This window comes from Fundulus heteroclitus, chromosome 10 (assembly GCF_011125445.2).
Source record: "Fundulus heteroclitus isolate FHET01 chromosome 10, MU-UCD_Fhet_4.1, whole genome shotgun sequence".
Taxonomy (NCBI): Eukaryota; Metazoa; Chordata; class Actinopteri; order Cyprinodontiformes; family Fundulidae; genus Fundulus; species Fundulus heteroclitus.
In genome coordinates this window covers 27,256,775-27,283,146 of record NC_046370.1, presented here as the reverse complement: position 1 = coordinate 27,283,146, position 26,372 = coordinate 27,256,775, and the positions used below count along the sequence as shown (strand labels likewise).

Here is a 26,372-nt window from a genome sequence, read left to right as displayed (position 1 = left end):
AACATATTATTTCAGCACATTTATTATATGGAGAGAAAAAGGTAAAGTTTCTACAACCGTCCTTTGTCAGTGGGGCAGCTGTGACATTTTACAAGTTTAAGGTATACAGAGAGCGGGGATTCTTCGCACGCTTCTATTTTACAGCGTCTCTAGTTCATCCAGAGTCCTGGGTTGTCTCCTATGTTTTTTTGAGATGGTCATGGAAGAAGGTTGGTTTTCTGTGTGGATTTGGCCTCATGTTGTCAGTATTCTATTTTTCTGACAAAGGCTTTCCATTTTTTTTCTTAAAAATGACCTAGTATTTGATGCCACACATTGTAACAAACTTCCCAGGACGGTTGGAAGAGAAATACAAAAGCAACAATTTGTCAACATAGGATGTTTTTTTACACTTAAAGATTAAATGGAGTCACATTAAGTTCTGGATTTGTAGAGATCGTCAATGTTAACTAGGTTACAGCGAGAACAAAAACAGATTTATTTTATGGGTTTTTTTCATCTTTACCAGAGGTGCCAATACATGTGGAGCTGATGTACCTCTATAGCTTCTGATGGTTTGTATGACAGTGGTTTTAGTTTGTTGTTTTGTAGAGCTTGATTTAAATCATAATAAAGTGAAGACTTTGGTATGAAGTTATTGTACTTCCTGTAGTGGTTCCTTCTTTCTCCAACATGTTCTTAAGATGTTTTCAATGAAGATCTCCTTACATGGTGGTCATTTTTGCTTCAACCTGATTCTTCTCGATGCACAAGGTGACTGCATGTCATCAGAAAGTCTCCAAAGCAGCTTGTGTTTAACAAAAAGAGCTTAGTCCTCAGCTACCTGCTCCTTTTCGTCGCTGTGGCCGTCTGAGGAGTCGCTGTGGGTTTAATAAAGTCTCTAGTGACCACCTCATCTTTGCCGAGCCTCCTGACGCAGCGCTGAACAACTCTTAGGATCTTTTGTAACCTCCGGTCCAGCGCTAAGAGATGGGGCTCTGTCAGGACCGGCCTTAAAGGGTCCTTCTCGAGGGACTCTCTCATCACGTCGCTTAGCCTGAAGTCTGATCGGGCCAGGAGTTGGAGTCTCAGCAGCGTAGAGTGCTTAATCCTGAAAAAGAAACAGCAAAAGGTTTGGCTTCATTGAAGGTAACAGAAATGAGTGAAAGTGTTTGTCCAATCTGCCGAACTTACATGCAACACTGAGACAATGGAGCCAAGATGGACATCTCATCATGGGAATGCTTCCCAAACCTGGGCACAAAATATGGTACCAAATATATTTAAGAAGTGGAACCACAGAGCATCATTTCACATTACGGTCAGAGCCAGCTCAAGGTAGAAGCTGTCTAAGCTGCAGCTTAGGACACCTCTGGCCAGCAGAGGGATCCCAATGGGTACTTTACCTCTCATTAAGAATATTTATCTCAGAAATTCAGATTTGTACCAAAAATGACCCTATTTCTACATGACAGAGAATGGATGGATGGATGAATAAAGGCCTTAATGGATCTTAAAATCGTTTTTAATGAATTTTTGTTGAGGGAGGAATAATTCAGTCAATAATTTAGTCTGCATAATTTGGATTCTGAACTAGAAAAGCAACCCAGAGTCCTCAAAGATCTGTTAAACACGCCTTTAATTTAGTGCTCAGTGGGTAGCCGTGAACCGCAGTGCACTGCTTAGACTGCACATGAATTAGGGAACACCCGCTGCTCATTGACCAGACATGCAAACAGAAAGTTTCCTTAGGGTGCAACTTTTTTAGGGGTGCTTGTGAGCCCCTTCCAGGAGGGTGCCCAGGGCATGGAGCCATATTATCCCTATCAAAAACCATCCCTGTCACTGGTTTAATTATACATAGGAGCATTTTATAATTCACTGCGCTGTCACTGCGCTGTCATTTCCTCTCACACACTGTGAGAGGAAATGCAACTCAGTCAGTAATGAAAGCTTTTCTGTGGTCCCTTCCAGCTGGCTCTGGAAGTGGACCCCCAAATCAAATTCTGCTTATGGCCCAATGCAGTCATGGGCTGGCCCTGAACGTGATCATCAGCCAGTTGCCTCACCCTCTGGCGTTGTCCAAGTGGAGAAGCAGTCCTTCATCTCCAAATTTGGTAAAAATCTCATAATGATGTCTGTCCATGTTTCCTGATTAACAAACGTAAAGTAATCAATTAGAAAACTAAAACAAAGAAATTAATAGTTGATGCAATTGATTAAATAGCTCACCTATTAGAAAGTCAAAGATGGCCATGTCTATGATGTTGAGCAGCCTGTTTCCAGAATTATAAGGATATGCTTGCTTGATTGAGTCACAGAAAAAAGGATTTACTTCCCACCTGAAAAGAAATGCAAACATAAGAAGAATCCATATCCAGTTAGGTGAGAGGTGTTGCATTTATTTTATAGTCTACAAAACTTTGTTACCAGTTTTGCTTTTGATAAATTATGGAAACAGCAACATGTTTACACGTGCAGCTCGAAAAATGTGAATATTATCAAAATATTTATAATTCAATAATGTAAACTAGTAATTAAATTCAAAATATAATATTCCTGTTATGAATATTGATTACAGAGTGATGTGTTTCAGGTATTGGGTGGATTTTGATGACTACATCTTATAGCTAACGGGAACCCAAAAGTTATAATATCACATAACACCACTGGGGCATGCAAGGAATGTGCAGCCGGCTGAAACCTTCGCGGTCCACAGTCCCACTTTGGGGACAATATTGTTGCAATATTATTTGCCAATTTGCCAATATTATTTGGCTATCTGCCTCTCAGCCTGTTCGGACGCTTTTTTCTCTGCTCTCTGCTTGCTTGCATTTTCCTGCCTTTTACTTTTTATCTCCTTTTTATCTCCTAACCTAAACCACAGAAAGTTGGATTTAGTTTTTATTTATTTATTTTCTTTTTATTTTCTTTTACTTATTTTTTGATTTGGATTTTGAAAAGATGCCTTCCTTCAACACAATGGACTTTGACAAGCTTTTACAGAAGATAGCTGTTATGGAACTGAAAATCTGTCGACTTGAAGTGAATTATGATGTAAACGCCGCGAATGGAAATGATACGACCCTGCCCGTGATTCCGAGCGGTGACCACCAGCCCAGCGACTCAGCGAACAAACAGTTCCCTGAGGAAAATGAGAATCCCTGGACCACTCTGGGTGCAAGACCAAAGGACCAACGAACCCCACGCCTAGACAAAGAAAACTGGCCGAGACTACAGAGAGATGTCCCAGGACAAGTAAAACAACAGCGGGCTGTTCCCACAACAAATGATAGGAGTAAACCTGCTGGAAATGCTGGAATTCCTTTACGAAACAGATTCGCTCCGCTCCAAAATGTGACCCAGGAGGACAAAAACCAGAGGTATGTCAACGATTTTCGTTCTAAGACATCAGAGAAAAGACATGCCACAGGGCCAAGGACCCTGATATTATGCAATGGTTCTGTAAGGGGGATTAAACATTTCTGTAACAAGAAAAATACAGAGGTGTTGATTTATAACGATGGGAACTGTGGCCTGGTGTCTGATTTAACAGACATCCTTCAGACAGACCTTCCAAGGATCTTGAGAAAACGTCCGACCTTGGAAAACCTCATAATACAAGCTGAAGCCCTGAGGGACGTCAACCGGATAAGAAAATCAGAAGTATTAAAAGAGGATTACATTCGTTTGTTGAAACTTGTTGATGGCCTGAATGTCAAGGTTCTTCTTAGCGGGCCTCACCCACCCGCTAACTGCGGAGACGAGATTTTTTCCAGAATTCTGATGCTAAACAAATGGCTGGAAAAAACATGCAAAGAAACAACTGTAACCTTCATAGACAACTTTAACATATTTTGGGAAAGAAGACATCTGTTCAACAGAGATCGTTTCTCTCTAAATAGGTCAGGTGCAAAACGGCTGATTTCAAACATCTTCTATTCTGTGAACCATGCGTCATCAGCTTTGTCCCAAAACAAGGAACATCCAGTGCCAAAACAAAAGATAAGCCCAGTGCAGCCCGAACAAGCCAAGATAAACATGGCCAGAAAGATGACACAGAATGAGGCATTGTCAGAGCTACAGGACGATTCATCCCAGATCTCAGCAGGACAACGAAAGGACCAAGAACCTCCATCTTCACAAACACCGGTCCAGACTGGACCCGCCTCCCCTTCTTCTCCACAAAGCCCAGAAGTTCCTTTTCTGGAATTTTCTCATAACATGAACAAAGTATTTAAGATTGGCCTACAGATGACATCCTCTCCACATAGCCATTCTGCTGTGAATAAACCAGGATTCTCCAAAGGCCTCAGAGCCTCAGATCCTTCTCCTCCACGTATCACAGAACACTCTGGTACTGAGGAACTCCAAATTACTTCGCTGTGATACAGATTGGGCCCTGGCCACACGTTTATTAGACATGAGAGTTCCCAGCATCAGCCGGGGCCTTTCGCCGGAGATTATGGAATATCTGTGATAATACGTGGCAGAAATAAGAAAAACAAAAGGATAAACAGGAACAAATACTTAAAAATCATAAACTGTCAGATGCAACCTGTCACAGAGACATCATCAACCACTAAGTCATATAAACTGGGTTTATTAAATATTAGATCTCTGTCAGGAAAATCCCTTTTAATTAATGACTTCATTATTGACAATGATCTTGATGTAATGTTTTTAACAGAAACATGGCTGCATGAATTTAGTGAAGCAGCTATACTGATGGAGTCGACTCCTCCAAACTACAATTTTCTTTGTGAAAGCAGACAGCAAAGGAAAGGTGGAGGAGTAGCAACATTGTTTAATGATTCACTAAAGTGTAAAAAGGTGTTTTTAGGAAAATTTGACTCTTTTGAACATTTGGCTCTCCAGGTAAAGGGCCCGGTACGAACTATGTTTCTGAATGTGTACAGGCCTCCTAAGTCCACATCAAACTTTTTTAATGATTTTAGTGACCTGCTGTCTGTGATATGTGTTGATTATGACTGTTTAATTATTGTTGGAGACTTCAACTTTCACGTTGACAACCCTGAAGACAGAAGTGCAAAAGAACTGTGTGACACACTTAGAAACTTTGGTTTAAGTCAACACGTTAAACAGCCAACACACAAACAGGGACATATTTTAGACTTGATCATCACTAAAGGTCTAAAGATTTCACAGGTCAATGTAACTGATGTTGCCTTATCCGATCACTTTTCTGTTACCTTTGAAAGCATAATTACCAGCGACTCATTTAGCCAAAGGGACATCGTAAGAAAACGCACCTTTAAGGACAATGCCGCGGAAACTTTTATTCAAGCTTACTCTGATACTTCAACCTTGGGCTGCAACTCAGCTGATGAGCTAGTAGATAACTTTCAGTCTAAAGTCTCAGACATCATTAACTGCATTGCTCCAGTCAAAGTGAAGTTTTTTTCCGGGAAGAAAAAATCTCCTTGGAGAAATGCTCCATCAGTTAGAAGTGAAAAAAGGGAATGTCGAAAAGCTGAACGCAGGTGGAGAAAGAATAGACTCCTAGTTCACTACGACATCTATAAAGAGAGACTTTACAGATATAACTTACAACTGAAAAATGCAAGAGAATCTTTCTTCTCTGAGATCATCAAGAAAAACATTAATAATGCTTGTGTCTTATTTTCCACAGTTGACAGGCTAACAAATCCTCCTGTGTCCGTGACTTCCGAACTCCACTCCACCAGGGCCTGCAACGAATTTGCTAACTTCTTTACTGAAAAAATCCTAAAAATTAGAGGATCACTTTGTACTACCATATCAACACCAGAACCAATGCTTTATTCAGCTGGAACTATTTCTGACAAAATGTCCCATTTCAGCGAAATAAACCACAAAAGCTTAGAGCAGATAATTCAGCAGTTAAGTTCCTCCTCCAGCTGCCTTGATGTTCTACCCACAGCTTTCTTTAAAAAAGTTTTTCCTGGCATAGCGTCTGATTTGACTCAGATAATAAACGCGTCCCTTCTGTCAGGTGTTTTCCCCCAGTCCCTAAAAACAGCAATTATCAAACCACTGCTGAAAAAGAACAATTTAGACAAACTTCTACTCCAGAACTACAGGCCCATCTCAAACCTCCCCTTTATCAGTAAAATTATTGAAAAAGCTGTATTTCAACAATTAAACACCTTCTTAACAACGACCAGCCGCTTTGACGTATTCCAGTCAGGTTTCCGCGCTCACCACAGTACAGAGACCGCCCTTATCAAGGTGTTTAATGACATCCATATAAATACAGACTGTGGAAGAACCACCGTGCTGGTACTATTGGACCTAAGTGCAGCATTTGATACTGTTGATCACTCCATTCTGTTAGAGCGCCTGGAGAACTGGGTCGGCCTCTCTGCTACAGCTCTCCACTGGTTTAAATCCTACTTAAAGGACAGGGACTTTTTTGTATCAGTAGGCAACTTTACATCGAAGATTACAAAAATCACATGTGGGGTTCCCCAAGGGTCCATCCTGGGTCCCCTCCTCTTCAATATCTACATGCTCCCTCTAGCCCAGATAATAAAAAATAACAACATCAGCTACCATAACTATGCAGACGACACACAGCTCTACATCACCATGTCACCAGGTGACTATGAACCAATTCAAGCACTGAGTAAATGCCTAGAAGAAATCAATGCATGGATGTGTCAAAATTTTCTTCAGTTGAACAAAAACAAAACAGAAGTAATAATATTTGGACCAATAGAGGAGAGATCAAAAGTTAGGTCACAGCTTCAGTCGCTTCAGCTAAAAACCACTGATCAGGCCCGAAATCTGGGAGTAGTGATGGACTCAGACCTGAACCTCCAAAAGCATCTAAAGACAATTACAAGGTCAGCTTTCTACCACCTGAAGAACATTTCTAGGATTAAAGGACTGATGTCTCAGCAGGATCTGGAAAAACTAATCCATGCGTTTATTTTTAGTAGAATTGATTACTGCAACGGTGTTTTTACAGGTCTGCCTAAAAAGTGGATCAGACAGCTGCAGCTGATCCAGAACGCTGCTGCCCGCGTCCTCACTAAGACTTAGAAAGTAGAGCACATAACCCCAGTTCTAAAGTCCTTACACTGGCTCCCTGTATCTCAGAGAATAGACTTTAAAATACTTCTGTTAGTCTATAAATCTCTAAATGGCTTAGCACCTAAATACATCACAGACTTGTTATCAGCGTATAAACCCTCCAGACCACTCAGGTCTTCTGGCTCCAGCCTACTCTGCATACCTAGAACCAGAACTAAACAAGGAGAAGCAGCATTTAGTTCCTATGCTCCAATTATCTGGAACAAACTTCCAGAAAACTGTAAAAGTGCAGAAAGCCTGAGTTCCTTTAAATCGAGATTAAAAACACATTTGTTTAGAATTGCCTTTGAATGTTCAAGTTAAAATGTTTTACTGTTTTCAAATGTTCTTTTTTTTTTTTTTTTTTGTTTCTACACTATCCCTACTTGCTTTTATTCTGTTTTATTTTCCAATATTTTAATCATGTAAAGCACTTTGCATTGTCTCTGTACTGAATTGTGCTATATAAATAAATTTGCCTTGCCTTGCCTTGCCTTGCCTCACTGAAAAATCGTTCTTGATTCAGAAATGTTATGTTGTGGTCTGAGCAACAATGATGAAGAATCAAGAAGCTTCATCGTTATTGTGTGTTACCATAATGACGTTTTTGGTCATCGGCTCAGAATGCACATAATTACACATAACATGCAGACACAAAAGGACATAATCGTTCCTATTCCTTTAAACAACCAGTTGATTGCACTGGCTAACAACAGACTGCTGACTTGGCAGTTGTCCAGCAGTCATTCACACCATCTACATGGAAGGTAAGCCACAAAAGGGGATTCATACATTGTAAAGAGGCTAACTGTATCCATGCAGTTTGATGAAAGGTTTTGCAGAAGTGTGGGAGGAAAAAAGTGCCCATGCAGCAGGTATAACCGGAGAATAAGAGGATTGTACAGCAAAGCCCAGTCATGAGTTAGAGGGAGTCAGTGTTTCAACAGCAACTGCACATGGACATTTCCAGGACCTGACTGACAACTGTCACATTCAGCCCTTTAACCCACTTGTGAGCCAGAGACAATGTCAGAGCCACCTGACATGGGCAGACAGGGTGGAACCGGTGCTCAATGAACCAAAGTCCTCTTCTCATTTCAAAGTAAAGTTTGCATTTCGTTTGGAGAGGCACAGAATCCAAGGTCCTTCAGGTCCAATGTGGTTACCTTTGTGAGTGATGAGGCGGGGTGCCATGTCGTCCACTGTGTTTTATCAAGTCCAAAGTCAGGACCGGGAGGTTTTTAGGGCACTTCATGATTGTCTTTGTAGACATGCTTTATGGAGATGCTGGATTTTAACCCCTCAGCAAAACAACAGGCTGATCTCCAGGCCATGGTGCATTGATACAGTAATTCATGCCATAGGAGCCCTGATCAAGTCAGTTGATCAATTCAGTATATGGATATACTTTTCATCTGTTTCCCCAAATTATTTAAATTAATGCACCTTTCAAAGATATCCTAATTCGTTGAGCTGGACCTACTAATCAGAGTATAATTTGCTGTTAAAATTTCTATTTCTAAAAATGTGTGATATTGTAAGAATCTAATGACCTCAAATGCTTTGAAGAAATAAAAGTAGTGCCAGTGACACCCAAAGAGTCAGCCTGGTCTGTCTGCTAACAGCACAGCTCAGGTTAGCTACAGCCAGACTCCTCTGGCGTGAAGCTGTTGGATTCTTACTCCTCTCGCTCGGCGAAGGTGTAGGAGCGTTTCCAGGGGTTTGGGATGGAGAGGCGAGGAGCGACGGTGAGGCCAGGCAGGTAGGCAGATAGCGACCCTTCCAGCAGCTCTGGGCTCCCACACACAGCGTATTCTGTCTTACACATGTACAGGCACTTGGCGAAGAAACATGTGTTGTTGGCTGTTGTAGAAGCAAACAAACAAAAAAAAAAAACAGCAATTCATTAGTCATGTCCTGTTTGTCACCAGTGAGATTACTGTGAAGCTCTTATTTCTGGGCTTCCTAGAATAACTTCAGCTTTAGTAAAGTTACTTCAGAGCCCAGCTTCCAGAAATCTGGCACAGATGAGCTTACATCATACTGATTTTAATGTCTTTGTTTTGGCTTCCAGTCCACTTTTGGGCTGATTTTAAGGTACCCTTGTTGGTATTTAAAACTCTTAAGAGTCTTACTTTTTCCTCTTGCCTCCCCAGGTCTTTTGTTGATACATAAAGTAAGATGTCTTACTACTAATACGGCGGACAGTTTGGAGGTTTTTTCAATGCATTGTAAGAATCTAATACCAACTCAGGACAGTGACGGGTGGCTCATTGATCTGCATCTGACTAGCAGGATGGGTCTCCATGTGCTTAAGAACATCAGCGCTCCAACTGCAGGTTGCTAAAGTGTGAGCCGGCATTCCTGGATAGGTGTCAACTTGTTTTCAGAAAAACTGAGAGAAAACCGGTTGACTCTGATTCAGGCCTGTATGCTATAGTAAACATGTTTACTGTGTTTGCTCTATGGTAACTTAACCTTTAGTGTTTCTGTAAATCATTGATGTTATCTTAATAATTGTGAGTCTCTTTTGACTTTATCTGTAAAGAACTTCTTTTGACTTTATCTGTAAAGAACTTCTTCCTTTAACTTGCTGTAGGAAAAGTGCTCTATAGTTGATTGATTGAAGAAGGTTGACTTCAAACTCTAGCCTTCATGAGTGAACACGTTGCCACAGTGCTTTGACACATAAAAGGGTGGCAAATAGATTGTCAGCAGCTTGTATTTGTAATACTGGTGACCCTGATCACTGAGAGCAACAGTTAGCAACTCCAACTGGTCTTCAGGGGCCTGTTTCAATAAGGAGGTTCAACCAACTCTGAGTTAAAACTTGAACTCTGAGTTGACTTAGCCTGAGATGGGAAACTTTGAGTTTTGGGTTTCAGAACAGCTGAAATGAGTTAGTTCAATCAACTCTGAGTTCACTGACTCTGAGTTAAGCGTGTGCACCACAACTATAAAAAGCCATTATCAATGGAGCGCAGATATTACGAGTCACCATGGCAACAGCGTCAGACAAAAAAAGGTGTGCATATTTCTCACCAGCAGAACTGGTTAATTACTTTTATACAGTGTTGGGTGTAATGAATTAAATTACTAAGTCATCTAAATACTGCAATTAAATTAAAGACTATAAAACAATAGTGGATTTAATATCAAATTTTAAAAGGTATATTTTTAATTTAACTTACTCCCTCTAGTTACACACTTTGGTCAATTTAAGATTAATTCATGCAATTGAATATTGTTTATTTGAAAGCATTAGAAGTGCAGTTTCTTGTCTCTCCTTGTATTGTTCAAGTGGATGAGGTTAATTTGGGATTTAGAAAGTAATTAATAAGTAAGTAAAACAAATTGGTAAGTAGACCAATACTTTCTAGAGACAGTAATTATTACATTAATCTAATTAGACTTGTTGAAGATAAAATTTGTAGTTAGTAATTAAGAACTATTTTAGAGTAACTTACCCAACTGTTATAATATCAGAGGTGAAACTAGAAGAACAGTATTTTATTAATCCATCCATCCATCCATTTTCCGAACCGCTTTATCCCTCATGGGGTCGCGGGGGGTGCTGGTGCCTATCTCCAGCGTTCAATGGGCGAGAGGCAGGGTACACCCTGGACAGGTTGCCAGTCTGTCGCAGGGCAACACAGAGAGACAAACAGGACAAACAACCATTCACGCACACACTCACACCTAAGGACAATTTGGAGAAACCAATTAACCTAACAGTCATGTTTTTGGTCTGTGGGAGGAAGCCGGAGTACCCGGAGAGAACCCACACATGCACAGGGAGAACATGCAAACTCCATGCAGAAAGACCCAGGGGTGTACTCGAACCCAGGACCTTCTTGCTGCAAGGCAACAGCACTACCCACTGCGCCACTGTGCAGCAGTATTTTATTAAACCTTATTTAATTTTCATGGATAGGTGCAATCCTGCAGGCATCAAAAGAACATGGCAGCAGCTGAAAATAAAATATAAAAACATATTTCAAGCAGGTAAGCCTTGAGCACATCATAGGTGTAGAGTAGCTACCTGGCTTTACAAACATTTGACATATTAAATGACTAAATGGCATTCAGTGTAGCATTTTTGACATATGTCTAAATGTTCATTCTCATTTGACTTCTACTCAGCCAACAGAAAGAAAGCAGAGGCTCGTAAAACAGGGGGAGGACCTGCACCACCACCCCTGACAAATGCAGAAGAGATGGCCCTGAGCCTAAATGCTGGAAGGCCAATGGCTGAGGGAATTCCTGGAGGGACTTCATCAGAGCCAGTCACTCCAGAAGATTTAAGTGCCTTCATAAAATGTAACAGGTCTACCTACAGTGTGATTTTCTTTATATAGACTAAATGTGATATTTCCATTTATATTACTTTGGGTTGGGTTTTTTGTTGGTCCCAACAGATTCGGATGGTAATATCTGCCTCTTGGAGCCTCCTGTCCCAACACTACCCCATACAGTTGTCAGTAGCCTACTCCATACACCATCAATTATGATAAATGGTATTATAAAGTGTACTCTATGAAATGCTCATCCTTACAGGATGATGGGGATGAAGAAACCGTTTCTGCTGCCACAGACAGGCCTACAGAGGTAATTTTAATATTATATGTCTACACATCAAACAATCTACACATTCACATTTATATGTGGAGTAGCCTGTAGAATCCAAGTTTATATCTATAAATGGTCATTCTTATCTCTACCCCCCAGAATGTGGAATAACAGCAGGAGGAAGGTCCATCAACTTCTTGTGCACAGATGGACACAGTTCAGGGATTTACAGTAAATGCCACAGTTTCATTCTGAATTTTAGACTGCATTCATGATGTAACTATAATCTAATGTATTTTCAGTTGCCAGTTAAGGAGTTATATAGACTTCTTCTTATTAAAAAGATAGAAAAAAACAGCAAAGAACTTGTATACTTGGACCGCCAGATCCAAAAGGCAGATCTGGAAATCGACATTCTGAAACTAAAGCTAGAGGTGAGTGTATGGTCACAGGTGAATTCTAGGAAGTATTGAAACTATTTTAAAATCTTTCGTTTTTTTTCTTTTTTTTTAAGCAAATGAAGAACACCATATAAATTGCTGTGATAGGATAGAGATATTACAAAAAATCCACTCTGGGCCTCAAAATCCTTTCCCGACGTAAATGTAACTCCCTACGAAGTAATACAGCCTCTTCGTCAACAGGATCATCCATAAAAGGACATGCCATTTCATTCCCTTTGATGCGCTCTGCGTGACTGAAATGTGCGCAATGAATATGTCCCCAAAGAATCAATGAGGTGTTTAAACACCACTTCCTCTTTAAAAAAGGAGAGGAGACCAAAATAAACTCTGGGTTTTCTGAAGAAAACTTGCTCCTGACCAGGTTAGGTTCACAGAGTAAATTGCCATGGTAACTGACTCTGAGTATAAGTTATCTCTCTTTCAGAAATGGGCTTGACTTACTCTGCTTTCTCAGGTTTAACTTACCTCCCTTTCTGAAACAGAAAACCCAGAGTTTCCCTCATTTCAGGGTTAACAGAGTTTTCACTTAACCTCCTTTCTGAAACAGGCCCCTGGATTGCACATGGACCATGGCTGATTGTGTTTTTGTACCTAGACCAAATATCCACTTCCAATATAAATGAGACACAGCAATTTAAACTTAAAAAAGGACAAATTGTCTTTTACAGTTGCCATGTTGTAGTGTAGCTACATGCACAGTTTAGCTTTTAGTAGATATGAAAGCAAAATTACTAACCCCTACATCAGCTAATGTAAGACACCTATTTTTAACAAAGGGAACTATTTGTAAACTGGTTGAAATTCCTTATTTGGGGTTTAGAGCTTTACTTCCTGTCTTTAGCGACATCATCACCTGAAACATTTTAAATAGTTCATATCATATAATATTTGTCATATCTTTAATTCTCTGTATGTGTTGCATGTTCTGCACCACAATGACACCACGTCACATTCCTTGTATGTTAAAAATAGAATTCTGATTCTGACTTGGTTCTGTTTTAATCACTGAACCAGCAAATTGTCAGTGCCTGAGTCGTTTTTTACACACCAGATTACATTTCTGGAGGGAAAGGCCCATCTAAAGGATTAGCTCAAAGCTCTCACTAATAACATTTGAATGAGAGCGCTAAAAGAATGGCTGTTTGATAATGATATTTTTCATTTTTATTATGTTACAATACTGTACAGCTACAACACGTCGATCCTGTAAATGAGTAAACCATGACCCCTGTTGGTACCTGGTGAGGTGAAGAAAACGGCTCGCAGGTCTTCATTGTGCGCTACTTGGAAGACTTCTCGAGTTAAGTTCACTCGTCTGCCAACCACCGGTGGAACCCTCCGGAAATCCAGGATCCTGACAAAAGGAGGAGATTCAAAAGAGAAACAAGATTCAGATAAAGCCTCCAGAAAAAGTATTCACAGCCCTTGAAGTTTTTACCAAATTTGTCATTTTGAAACCACAAATGTGTAATTTAGTGGGATTTTATGTGAAGGACCAAGGCAAAGTGAAGTGGAAGGAAAACTATCATCATTTCCTTAATTTTTAAAATAAAAACCAGTGCATTCGTATTTAGTCCACCCTACTTTGACTAAAATAAATGCAACCAGCTTCTGTCACAAGTCACCTAATTAGTCACCTAAGATTAAATTGCTCACCTGCGTGGCCTTAAACATCTGTTTTATGAATATTATTGAACTGACAGCATCATTATGGAGAAGTTTAAAGTTTATTTGTAAAGTATTATTCCAAGTTTTGAACATCTCACATAGCACTGTTCAATCCAGCACCCACAAATGGAAAGAGAAAGACACAATATGAACCTTACCAAGAAATACCCATCCACCTAAACTGCAGGGCAAGGAGATTATTAATCAGACGAGACGGCTATGGTAACTCTAAATGTGCTGCAGAAATCCACAGCTCATGTGAGAGAATCTCTTGGCAACCATCAGTCCTGCACGCCAAGAGAGGCAATAACTCTCTTGGCCAAAAGGGGAAAGAAAAGAGCTTTTTAGATCAAAGCTTATTCATGTGTCAGAATGGCCTAGTCAAAGTCCAGACCTAAATTTGATTGAGAACACATGGTAAGAAGTGTACAAGTGCTCTCCATACCATATGTCTGAGTTTAAACTGTTTTAAAAATTGTCATTTTCCTAAACATAAAGTAGTAAACAGTAATGATAGTACAGACATAAAACTTGCAGCAGTTCCTGCAGCAAAAGTTGGTTCTACAAAATGCAGTGAGATAGGTCTTGTTAGGGAACTAGGAACCTTTGTGTTGTCATGTTGCACAGGGGAGTGATTACAAGTTACTGTCTGGTCCTGCTACATGACTCATGTGTGTTACACACTGTGCCTCCCTGAGATTTTGAAGTATCAGCAAACGAAAAGTTCAGAAATAGAGTCGAAAATCTTGTCTGAGTTTACTCGTCGGAGGTTTTTCTTTTTTCCGTCGAGTGAGAAATTGTGGCCGGTGCAGGAGGTGACATGCATGAGAAATGCTAATAGGCTCAGCATACCTGTCAGCATTGCTCTCCACAGATAACAATTTACCAGTTTCAGAAATCTCCAACAGAAAAGTTCATGATTAAGATTAAAGACTGGCCGTAGTGGATCGAGTAGTTCAATAGAATAGGTTCTATACTGCCTCCAGACTGTAAACGGCCTAGATTTACAGTCTGTCTAGTTGGAACATCGGCCCTTTAATCCAGGAAATATTCTTCAGCGATAGAAAGCTGACTTTGTAATTGTCTATCTGTCCTTGAAGGTTCCGTCGTTAAGGCATGCATATGTTGTCTTTCACTTCACCATTTATACACAATGTTGTCTTCTCTATACTGTTTAGTTTGTGGCTGTAATGTGACAAACTATATTTTCTACACCTGTTCGTTTGCCCATGGATAACAGTGAATTTATCTCTGTAGTGGTTTTGTGTTATTTTTTTAGTCCCGCTGATTCTTATCACAAGTGCAGCTCTTTCACTGCCTCCACACTGTGTAATTCAGCTGGCTGTACTCAGAGATAACATCAAGAGCTTAGAATCCCTGCAGGGGCCATATTTCAATCAAGTCTCACAAACAGTAATCAAACAATCAAGTGTGTGAAGCTGAATTGCTGTTTCTAAAATTGCTGGCATTCCCCAACCCCTCATTGCAAGTGATAATGATGAGAGCTGACAGCCAAGTCAGACACAACAAAGCGAGACGGCACACCACCTCTGACTCAAAATGTAGCCGTGCAAAAAAAAAAAAAAAAGTCATCTGGCAAGGAAAAGAATCACACTATCCTCTTTTAAACTTTAATATGTTTGCACTTCCACATATTTATAGTAAATGTTTCTGTAGGTGCCACTCCTGTTGTTTTCTGTCTCGTGTGGTGAAGCCATGACCTATCACTGCTTGTGGCTTCTTAATCACACTGTCTCGCTCAAATGACTGTATTTCAGAATGAATCACCTCACCTCAGCTTAGAGTGCAGCCATTTCAAGATGTGCGTGTTGGGTCTGCATCCAAACCCTGTGGTTTAAACTGATCAGCAAGTTGGGAAATCCTGGGCTGTGGAGAAATGTTGCAATCTTTTTTGGAAGCTAAATAAACAGTTGCTGGGAGGAGGATTAATTTTTCTTTTGTCAAACCTACTTGCATGTACCGTATGATTTGCGGTGGTATGAGTAGTGTTTTGGGTTAAAGGCACGTATTAGCAAAAATTATGATTCCTCTATCGAGGACCTCAGCTAGTTTCTGTTTACAAAACATTAGGGTGCAGAAAGGTTGATCAAACAATACATTACTTACTAAAAATAGGGTTTGACCTGTTTTTAAGTAACATTTTAGTTCATAACATTTTACCTATCAACTGTGTAAGATGATTTAACCTCACACCACAGCTGGCTATTGACAGTGAGACTGGGATCTGATGTGGACTGGTAAAACCTGAACTTGATTATTCTACACTTTCATGATGCATGTCATCTCAAGGCACTTTACAATGTCAAACCCTGACAGACTGGTCAAAAAGTCTCCTATCTAAGGAAAGCCATCAGGCTGCATTGAGTCTTGACAAGCAGCATTCACTCCTCATGAAAGAGCGTAGAGCCACAGTGGACAGACGTCTGCATTGTTGATGGCTTTGCAGCAATCCCTCATACTGAGCAAGCATGAAGCGACAGTGGAGAGGAAAACTCTCCCGACAGTGGAAAAGGAAAACCTCCAGCGGAACCATTATATATATATATATATATATATATATATATATATATATATCCCCTTGGGTATTTATATCATTCATACACAAAGGAAGGAAAGAATGTAGCCCAGAGAATGGAACCATGATGATGACTCACATGTCTAGGTGAAATGCAGCTATCTCTGCATTGTGTCTCTGGAAGTCAACAAAGTAGAAGAAGTCCTCTGGTGTTTCCTCATCTCTCTGCTGCCTGAAGCAAATGCAGACAAAACACACACATGCATCCTTGTTTAAAATACAAAGCGAGACTTTGAGCAAGAATTGTTCTTGCTCAGCTGCAAGTACAAAGAACACAGACACCTATGAAGATGTCACTTACTTTATCCTGTAGTATGTAATTGGCAAGACAAATAACTAACCCTCACTGTGGATTTGTTTCTCACCTCATTGGTTTAAACATCGCTTTGCCAAAGTTATGCATCTTCAAAGCCAGCTTCAGGTGATGCCCGCTTGGTTTCACAACTGCAAAATAGATGAAAAAAATGTGTGGGGGGGGGAAATTATTTACTCCCTCACTGATTTCTTCTGTCTTTGCTTTTGTCTCTCTTTGATGTTTCAAATCATTAAATAAATAAATGTTGATATTTGACAAAGATATCCCTGAGTAAACAATAAAAGCGGTTCCTTTATTAAGGGAAACTTGGTATCCAAATCTATGAAAAAAAGGAATTGTCCCCTTAACCTTGTCTATTATAGAATTATTTAAGTAGAACAAAAAAAGCAATGACAGAAGAAAACCTTTGAGGAGGGGTGCAAATAGTTCTTTGCATCACTGTTGGTATCATGGCCATAGACTACTTTGTGAAACAGTAAACTAGACAGGAACACAGCAACTTGTTTGAAGTTTGAGGTTTTACTATAAACCAGGGAAACCTTCTGAAGTACTTTTTAACTCCCGGCTGTACGTTGAAAAACAAACTTCAAGTCGGCACCTTGGTTAATATTAGCTTTTGGCGTATTCTACATGAAACTAGTTCAAAGTCTGGAAATCATTGTTGTTCGTCTGACCCTTTTGTGTGATAAAGTGGTCATCCAGCTTGACGCGCAGCTTTGTCTGCCCGTATATTATAGCCTCAGCAGTATGGCGGACTAACCACTAGCTGCGCTCCATGAAACTCCAGGGTATTATTAGTTAACAATCATCTGGAGTTTACATTCAAAACATTTCTGGAAAGGAGTCGGTGGGGAGCCATACTCTATGAGCAGCTGCAGCCGATGAACTGTCGCTGTTTGGGCCTGAAATAACAAGAATGCACACTGAAGCTCAAATTTAAACTAAATCTGCAGATTGTTATGGTGTTTATTTCTCCTTGGTAGTGATCTGGGTTTGTGTGGTTGCCCACTTCATTCTGCAGGGATGCTGGTTTGGCACAAACGGGACAAAACCACGATGAGAATAGCTTTTTTCACTTGCTATGGTCACAGTTCCAGCTGAATGGGACAAAACAGCTTTCGCGTTTACTCTAGAAAATGTCTTCAGTATACCCCAATGTCAGTGTTCATTAAAAGCTTTTTATTTCTTAGAGGAAAAGTAACAGATGAAAGCCTGGGTGGTGGCTGGTGTAGGAACTATGCCTCTGAACACAAACCAATGCCTGTTGTTTTTATTCCCTGCAGTGAAGATTCCTCACAAAACTACAAATCTGAAGTCTTCTGACAAATGAAAAGCCACGTGGACTATTACAAAGGCGTCTGTGTGTTTGTGTCAGAGGGCGCCAAGCAGCAACGAAAGGAGGGCAGACAAAAGGAAAACAATGAGAACAATGTGGACAGACTGCAGATCTGCATAACTTCAGTTGGAGAAAAACAACCTGAAAATGTCTTAAAAGCAGAGAAAGGCTGAACATACCTTGAGTGCAATCACACGCTCCTTTCAGAGCTTTCTCATCCTGGGTGTAATCTGTCAGAGAAAAAGTTATAGCGCTCACATTTTCTGTACAACTTACAGGAGTTATATGCTGCACTCTAATGTTAAAACAAAACATAGTATACAAACAAGAACAAACCATTTGTTTTTATTCTAGAACAGGAGTTGTGATGGCTTTATTTAAGTTGTAGAACACAGCCATACCTCAGAATGATCTACTGATGCTTGACTGATAGACGGCTCACCGTGTATCACACGACCCATGCAGTAATTACCCAATAGGAGGCTCGTACCTATTCGCTTAGTTAAATTCACATGGCAACTTTTATTTTGGCCAGGCAGTGTATATTGCCTCCTGTAGCTTTATAATTAACATATTTTGTCATAAGTTAATTTTTAAACACAATTATAATGCCTGATGTGGAGACAAGGACAATTTTGATTTTTAAGCACTGGGCAAGGATTTAATAGTTTTAAGGTCTTCCTACCCCATTTTACACAACATTAAGCTGCTACGCTGTGATTGCCTGGTTAGCCAGACTCAGTTTCGCTTTGCTATACAGCGAATTGACTCTTCTATTTTCCAATCATGTTCGATCCTCTTTACTCTTTTTTTTAAGTATGTCAAACCTTGTATTTAAGGCATAGTCCATTCCATTGAAAGCATTATGTTGATTTCCCTTCACCTGCGCTAACAATTGTCATGTTCTCCATATCCCAAAGAAGCTGGAGGATGGTGGGGTCGTCCCGGGAGTACAGAGCATAGCGGTTTATTCCGAGGTGGAATTTCAGCCAGCTGGCATCAGGATCATAAGTCATCTTTGGCTCCTTTAAAGAAACGTTGGTAAAAGAAGCTGCCTCGTCGTAGAGTTTCTTATGCCTGTGGAGAGTTAAACGACAGACAAAGATTAATAAAAAGCTGGAGGCTAATTTCTTCCTCATTTTCAATATCAGAACTACAATAGAAAGAAATAGTTGACAAACATTATGTGGCATAATTTTATCAGGAAAAACGTTTCGTGTTTGAGAAGTAAAATTTTTTAAGTTAGTACAGTATATGAAAAAAAGGTATTTCCTTTTAATTTGATCTAGTCTAAGAAAATCTGCCATTTCCACAACCCTCTCCCAGCTTTTTTTAACTAAAGCATGAGGTAAGAGTAATCTGAAACCAGCAATTACAAAGTCTGTGGTTAGAGGGGCACAACATGGTCCAAGCTGACCGCAACGAGTGGGGCAGTCAAACAAACTCCATCACAGGCTTTAAACAAACTGAGATAATGGCGCAAAGGGCCAAAACACAAGTTTGTTTGCGAGTCAACCTACCCAGTCAGTCACCCAGCAACCTGAAAGGTCAACAAGACAACTGACAAGCTCTGACCACAGAATGAGGAAGGCAACGACATGTTTGTTTTGAACATGTCACTTCTGTCATAACGTGTGCTTAAAGGAGACTTGTATGTTGCAGCATACTGCAACATACATAGTAAACTTTTAATATCCCTTGAACTTTTCAACCTGGAAGGAGGCGCTCTGGGCAGATAAGACCAAATTTGAACTTTTTGGTCTACATTCAAAAAACTGCACAAAACCCTGAACCTGGCTGAGGTCAGGATCCAATTTTGAATTTAGACAAAACCCACAATTAATCTGAAGTTGTGCACCAAATTTGTCCTTTTTGAAAAATTATTTAAGTTACATAATGTGTCATCATGGCACCTTGGAATATAAATCTTTCAAATACATAATAAAAATCCCAAATACATTACTTGCGTTAGGTCTCTGATTGAGGCGTGTTGATGTATTGTAATAGCCCAGTCAAGGTCAAGAGAATTTGTTTGAAGACTCTCTGCTAAGTAGGATGCTGTTATCGAATTACTTGATCGAAAATGTATCAGTTCTGATTTAGATGGATAGGCAGTTACAGATAATAGATGGATAGATTGTGTATATGTCAACAATGACCTTATGGTAATGTGAGGTTTTTTTTAAGGCAATTTTTTAAAAGTATTACTATTAATATGATTATTAAATACATTTGGAGGAGCAGGGGTGGGCTCTGCATTTGAAATGGTATTTCCACCCTTGTCCCACATCGCAGATGCATTGAAAAAGAGGGCTTGAGGACAAATAGCAGAAGTACACAAAGAGATAAAAAAGAATTGCATTCTAACCACACCAGTAGAGAGAGATTTAAAGAGGAGCAGCAAAAGCAAAGGAGGTGGATTAGCACGACTGCTTGTCGACAACATGAGTATAATCTAGGACTTGTTACTGTTAGCTGTTGTCTCTGCAGCCAAGATCTTGAACTGTTAGCAGAAAGTTTTGGTTAATTTTATTTACCAAGAAAGTTCATTCAGTGTTATTTTGGCAACTACTTACATTTCACCATCTGCTGTTGCCAGCACTGTCTGTGATGTCAACAGCTCAGTTGTTGCTAAGTTACAGACACAACACTGCAATGCATCATTCACTCTCTGCTACACCTCCGACCTTTCAAGTTTGTCAGCTGGTCTAATAGAGAAAACAATACATTGGATTTGTTTTATGCAAATTAGGGATCCATTCACCTCTGAAGAAAGACAAAGATTGGCAACTCATAATCTTGTTTTTTCTCTGCTCACATTACAAATGCCTTGTTCTGAGGCAACCTGTGGTCGAATAAACTGTAAGAAAAGGGTCACAGGGAGTTCAAGAAGCTGTCCTGGATTGTTTTTGAGACTACAGACTGGGAGGCAGTGTGCCAGCCACATGGACAAAATAGCAATGTCATGACAGAGTGTGTGAACAACTATATAAACGTCTGGATGGACAACACCCTCCCCACCAGAACAACGAGGTACTGCTAAACTGAGGAACCGCTAAGCAAGAAAAAAAATTGCCTTTATGGAGGGAGACAGAACATTATCAAGGAGAATACAAAAGCCAGTTAAGGTAAAGATTAGAGACAGCAAGGGTGTGTAAAGGAAGAAGATGGACAGCAAGCTCCAGCAGAACAATATCAGGGATGTGTGGTCAGGCATGAATGAGATCACTTCAAGGAGAAGCACGATCAGATAGGTGATGTCTGGAGAGTGAATAACCTGAACACATTCTTCGATAGCTTCAGTTCAGGAACAAACACAGCATCTTCCTCTAAGGGGCATCCCGCCCTCCTTTTGAACTCACAACTTTTCTTTCAAACCTCATATGTGTATTTCTACCACCTCGGTCATAGACGCTTCTGCTTACACATCATTCTGTTCAACCAAATCAGGAGATGCTGGTGCTCTCTGTCTTTCCTCCCTCCTATTTGTCTCTAGAAGTCAGGTGAAGAGGCAGGTCCAGATGGTGTCAGAGTCAGAGTCCTGGTGCTGCAGAGTCATTTTGCAGCACCTCTTCAGCATTAGGAGCAGGTTCCAGTGTTGTGGAAGACCCCCTGCCTTGTTCTGGTGCCAAAGAAAACTCACCTATCAGTAATCAATGACCATAGACCTGTGGTCCTGATATCCTACATCACAACGCTCCTAGAGAGAGATTCCTTTGTTTTCTTTTTCTCTCTCTAGAGAGAGTCCTATTTGTCTGCCTGAGTAAGCAGACCATAATATATCAGTACTCCCAGCAGTTTGGAGTTAGAGTTAAAAAGACAGCAATCTACACCTGCTCCAATATACCCACTGTCACCTGTAAAAACCAGGCAGCACGGTGAGGATTATGTTCACTCATTTCTCCAGAGTACTTACCACTATTCAGCCTGATTTGCTTTGTCAGAAACTAGGGAAGGTGTCACGTTCTGGACCAGTTATCAATCCAGGTTCTCCAATTTGAATGATTTTAAACTTGAGTGATTTTAAATAGAAGAATGAGGTTGCTCCAGTGCGACCCACTAGAATTGACAATGACATTTTCAGAAAGAACTGAGCGAATGTCCAGTTGGCTCCGATTTAAGCGTGCTTGCTGTAGAAGAATGCGCAATAAGTCTGTACTACTGAAAAACTGTTAAAGACATCCTTCAAAAATACTTGACTCAGGGGGGCTGAATAAAAAATGCCTTCCACACTTTTCAGATTTTATTTGAAGAACATATAGAAAAGACTCCTTCCACTTTCCAATTATCCACTAATTATAACTATAAATGCTTTGAAGTTTATGGTTATCACATGAGAAAAGGTGGGGTAATTTTTTTATAGCACTGAATGTTTCCTCGCAACAGCACAAAATCTGAATCTCAGATTCCAGGGGATTTAAATTAGCTTTAGCAGAGTTAAATCCACTGTTGTCCAGCAGACACATACTATCAGAGTGACATGTTGGAAAGCTCACACTTCTTAAGGATGTATGTGATCTTGAAAAAACATGCACTTCTGTTTATGTCACCAAGTGCCTCGTAGGGGTTTGACCGCTCTGTCTCTGACCTTGCCTCTCAACTACAACATGCTGCGACACGTGCTCTCAGAGTGAATGTTTTCATCCCTTCCTTCAAAAGAAGTGTAAGAAGCACTGGCAATTAAATCATATGCCAAAAATAAGATATGATTAATTTAGAACCAGACCTTTCCCAGTGTGACACCTTCCTCCTGTAGTACTCTATCAGCTGTTCCAGTTGCAGCAGTTTCTCTTCCTGCTTCAGTTCCGGAGTCTGGATGTTGTACAAAGGTTGGGAGAACAGCCTCTTCAGCTTGGAGCCTCCATCATCAAAATCAGGACTAGTTTCCCGACTTGGAAAAGGTGCACGAGTCCAGTTGGAGAGCTGCGGTCTGACAAGCGTCTCCAACGAGGGTAGGCTGAGGTTGCTACATGAGCAAACGTCTCCCGCTGTATGCCTCCTGCTCTGCAGCTTTGGCAGGAGGATAAAGTAGAAATCTGCAGAGAAGAGGGCTGCAAGGGCTGCAGCCAGGAGGAAACGGTCCCTTCTCATAGCGGAAGCAAAGACAGAGAGAGGAAATTAAACTGTTTGAAAAATGCACAATGTCCAGATTGATCCAAAGTATGTGAGGGACCACTTGTAGGTATCCTCCAGCCACACGGAGTGAGCCAAGCCAAATTTGAGCTGTCAGGTTGTCCCAGTCTCTCAGTTTCCCTGCTTTCTCTCTGCTTTCTGTCTTTTCTCTCCAGCTACACTTTCCATCCTCCTCCTTCCTTGGCAAGAACTTTAAAAAAGCGGAGAGCTGAGGGCTGAGAGCAGGCATGTGTTTGCAGCAGTCACTGACAGTTTGGCTGCTTCCAGTGACCTGCTGCTGAGAGGAGGGGCTGGCTTGTGACTGTCTTGTGTTGCAACATTGTGGGTGTGTGCATGCAAACATCAAATAACAGGTTAGCAGAAGGAGACAGTGGGTGCAATGAAGGTGCAGAGACGGATCCTTGGCAGAGTGAAGCTTAAATGAGAAACACTAGAGTGAAAGGCAAAGAGGTTGTTGTCAGAAGTCTTTTTAATTGGCAGCAGAGCTACGCCCACTCTGAAGTCCATTGGACATGTGTTCTTCTGAGTTCTGTGGCTCAAATATTGAGTTTGCATATGCAAATGTGCTGGTGTTTGTCTGGAAACCAATAAACTTTTAGTGCATTCTTTCTTTTTTCTGGACAAGAAAAAGCACCCATCTTCTATCTCGTCTTCTCCTTTTTTTATTTGTCTTACCTACCATCATTCACCTCTTTCAATCTCAATCTTCAAACCATCCTAGCTTCAAACTTCCACTCCTTGCTCTCTGCTCATCTCTTCCTTATTTACTTTTGCACCACAGATCCCCAGCCTGCCTCACTCCAGGCAAAATTCCCAGCTGCACTCTCTTTCCTGCTGCAGTTCCCACACACCACTCACTACAGAGAAGCTAACTACCAACACTGGAACTAAACAAGTCCTCTGGCAAATATTTCGAAATGAGGGGAACTTGGTTTCATGTAAACACTCCCTCTCTTCAACCCATTCTTTTGTCTGTCCCTACCTGTAATCACATCCAGCTCCTGAAACCTTATAGCTCCTTGTTTGCGATGTTTCCTCTAAAGGCTCTGTGCAACTTACACGGTGAAGCAATCAAACTCAAAGGGGACTGCATAGCCTGACTCTGTTGTTATTGTGGTATTTTAGAACATCTGTTGTGTGTGTGGGCGCGTGTGTGAGAGATTTTAACATTGGTAGAATCCCACGTAAGCGTCTGGAAATAACTCTGTGGGGTGGTTTAACTTCTCTCTAGGTAAAACCGGGTGACATGGTTAATGGGGGAAATTACTGAAATGAAGCTTTAACCTGTTATTTAGTCAGCCATGGCAGAATCTCTGATTGGCCTCTGTGCTCAAAGACAAACTGGGTTAGTACCATTTCAGTTATTTTAAACAACTAAAAACAAAACCAGGGAAGGAAGAAAGAAAGAGGAAAACTGTTGCCTGAAAGTAATTATATTTACTACAGGCTTTCATTATAAAAGTATAAATTGATGTTTTAAGCAGGGAACACCATGTTTTTGCCAATACCGATGGCTGTGGCTGAATCAAAAAAAGGGGCAGTGTGACAAAGTGGGTGAGAACACCATTTGCCTCAGTATATATATATATATATATATATATATATATATATATATATATATATATAGATAGATAGATAGATAGATAGATAGATAGATAGATAGATAGATAGATAGATAGATAGATAGATAGATAGATAGATAGAGAAGTGTTACCTCACTTCCTGTAATTATGGCTTTCTGTTGGAGCTAATGTCACAGGAAGGTACCAGGTTAAGAGGGGGAAGGGATAGCTACTTGACTTTGAGGTGGTCAAATTTGGGCATTAGGTAGTGTCATTCTGTGTAATTTCATTTTACATTGTTGTGGCCATACTCAGAGAGATGTTGCTGAGGCACACTGAAGGAAACAATGATGAGTTCAAGTAGAAACTGTTTTGGGGGTGCCTGTTGATGGAAGAGTCCATTGGAGACCATTTTGTCTGCCTGGAAATAAATGTATTTATTAAATTAGAAAAAAAGCCTGGAGGACGGGAGACAGGAAATTACTGAGGAGTATACAGAACAAACTTAAAGTCAATATGAGAGACAGCAAGGAGGTATACAGGGAGAAGATGGAGCGCGAGCTCCAGACGAACAATATAACAGATAGGTGGTCAGGGATGAAGAGGATCATAGGCTTTAAGCAAAAAGAAGATTGGACAGACACATTCTTCAAGTCCAGTTGTTTTGCTTTTTTAACTTTTTGGAACTTTAGTTGAGGAAGAAGTTCAGTACTTTACTGTCACACCTAGGATGTTTTATCTTCCAACTGAGCCATGGACCCTTCTGCTTCTACATGTTTATTCTCAACCAAATCAGCAGATTGTGCCACTCTCTTTGCTCTCCCCCCCCCCTCCATTTTTCTGTCTCTAGAAGTGTAGTGGCAGCTGGAGAGACTGAACTGGAATAAAGGCTGCAGGTCTAGATGTCTACTCCAGAGTCCTGAAGGCATGTGCAGAGCAGCTCTCTGGGATACTACAGCATCTTTTCAACTTTAGTCTGACCCAGAAGAAAGTTCCAGCGATGTACAAGTGCATTGTTCTGGTACTGAAGGAAACTCACCCATCAGTCCTCAATGACTTTAGACCTGTTGCCCTGACATCCCACATCATGAAGGTCCCAGAGAGACTCCTGTTGGCCCACCTGAGTAAGCAGGCGCTTACTCAGGTGGGCCCAAGGGTATTTCCAAAAAATGCCAAGATTATATCATGGAAATCTTTGGAGGAAAACCAGTGGTATGCACACATGCAGTGACGAACTCACTTAAAACGAAAAGCTATGAAGATCCAAATCACAAATACCACAAACCCATTTTTTCAGAAACAAAAGTAGAAAGAATGTAGAAATACTGCAGAAAAAGAAATAATGCTGGAATGTTTGTCTAGACCCAGTAGGAAATTCCCTTTCCTTTCTTGGCGCTGCTGCTGATTTTTAGGCTTTCATGCACAGATTGATGGCACACCCAGTTCCTTCTGGATAAATACTGCAGAACAATCAAACATTTTTACAGAAAGACCAAGAAAAAAGTTTTATTCCTCTGTGAGTATTAAGTGGTCATATAAACTGGCTTTTATAGGAAGGTTCTCCTCTTCGTCTGGTCCACAACTGTACCCTGAAGCAATACACACACAAGATAAGAAGACAAGGTTGGGATAAAGGAGGAAGAAAGAGGGTTAACAAGCTCTGCAATGAAAA

At 40.5% G+C, this 26,372-nt stretch overlaps 1 protein-coding gene across 1 annotated transcript; it reads right to left on the bottom strand.

Moving 5' to 3' along the window:
• Nucleotides 1–244: 244 nt before the first annotated feature.
• fam20a (FAM20A golgi associated secretory pathway pseudokinase) lies at nt 245–23,421 on the bottom strand. Its single transcript, XM_012876148.3, has 11 exons — nt 22,732–23,421; nt 18,889–19,082; nt 18,185–18,235; nt 16,719–16,797; nt 16,433–16,525; nt 13,328–13,443; nt 8,739–8,919; nt 2,212–2,321; nt 2,049–2,130; nt 1,174–1,233; nt 245–1,090 (listed from the first exon to the last, which is right to left on the bottom strand). The coding sequence occupies exons 1-11, from the start codon at nt 23,094–23,096 to the stop codon at nt 820–822; spliced, it is 1,602 nt and encodes a 533-aa protein (XP_012731602.2). The 5' UTR covers nt 23,097–23,421; the 3' UTR covers nt 245–819.
• Nucleotides 23,422–26,372: the final 2,951 nt, after the last annotated feature.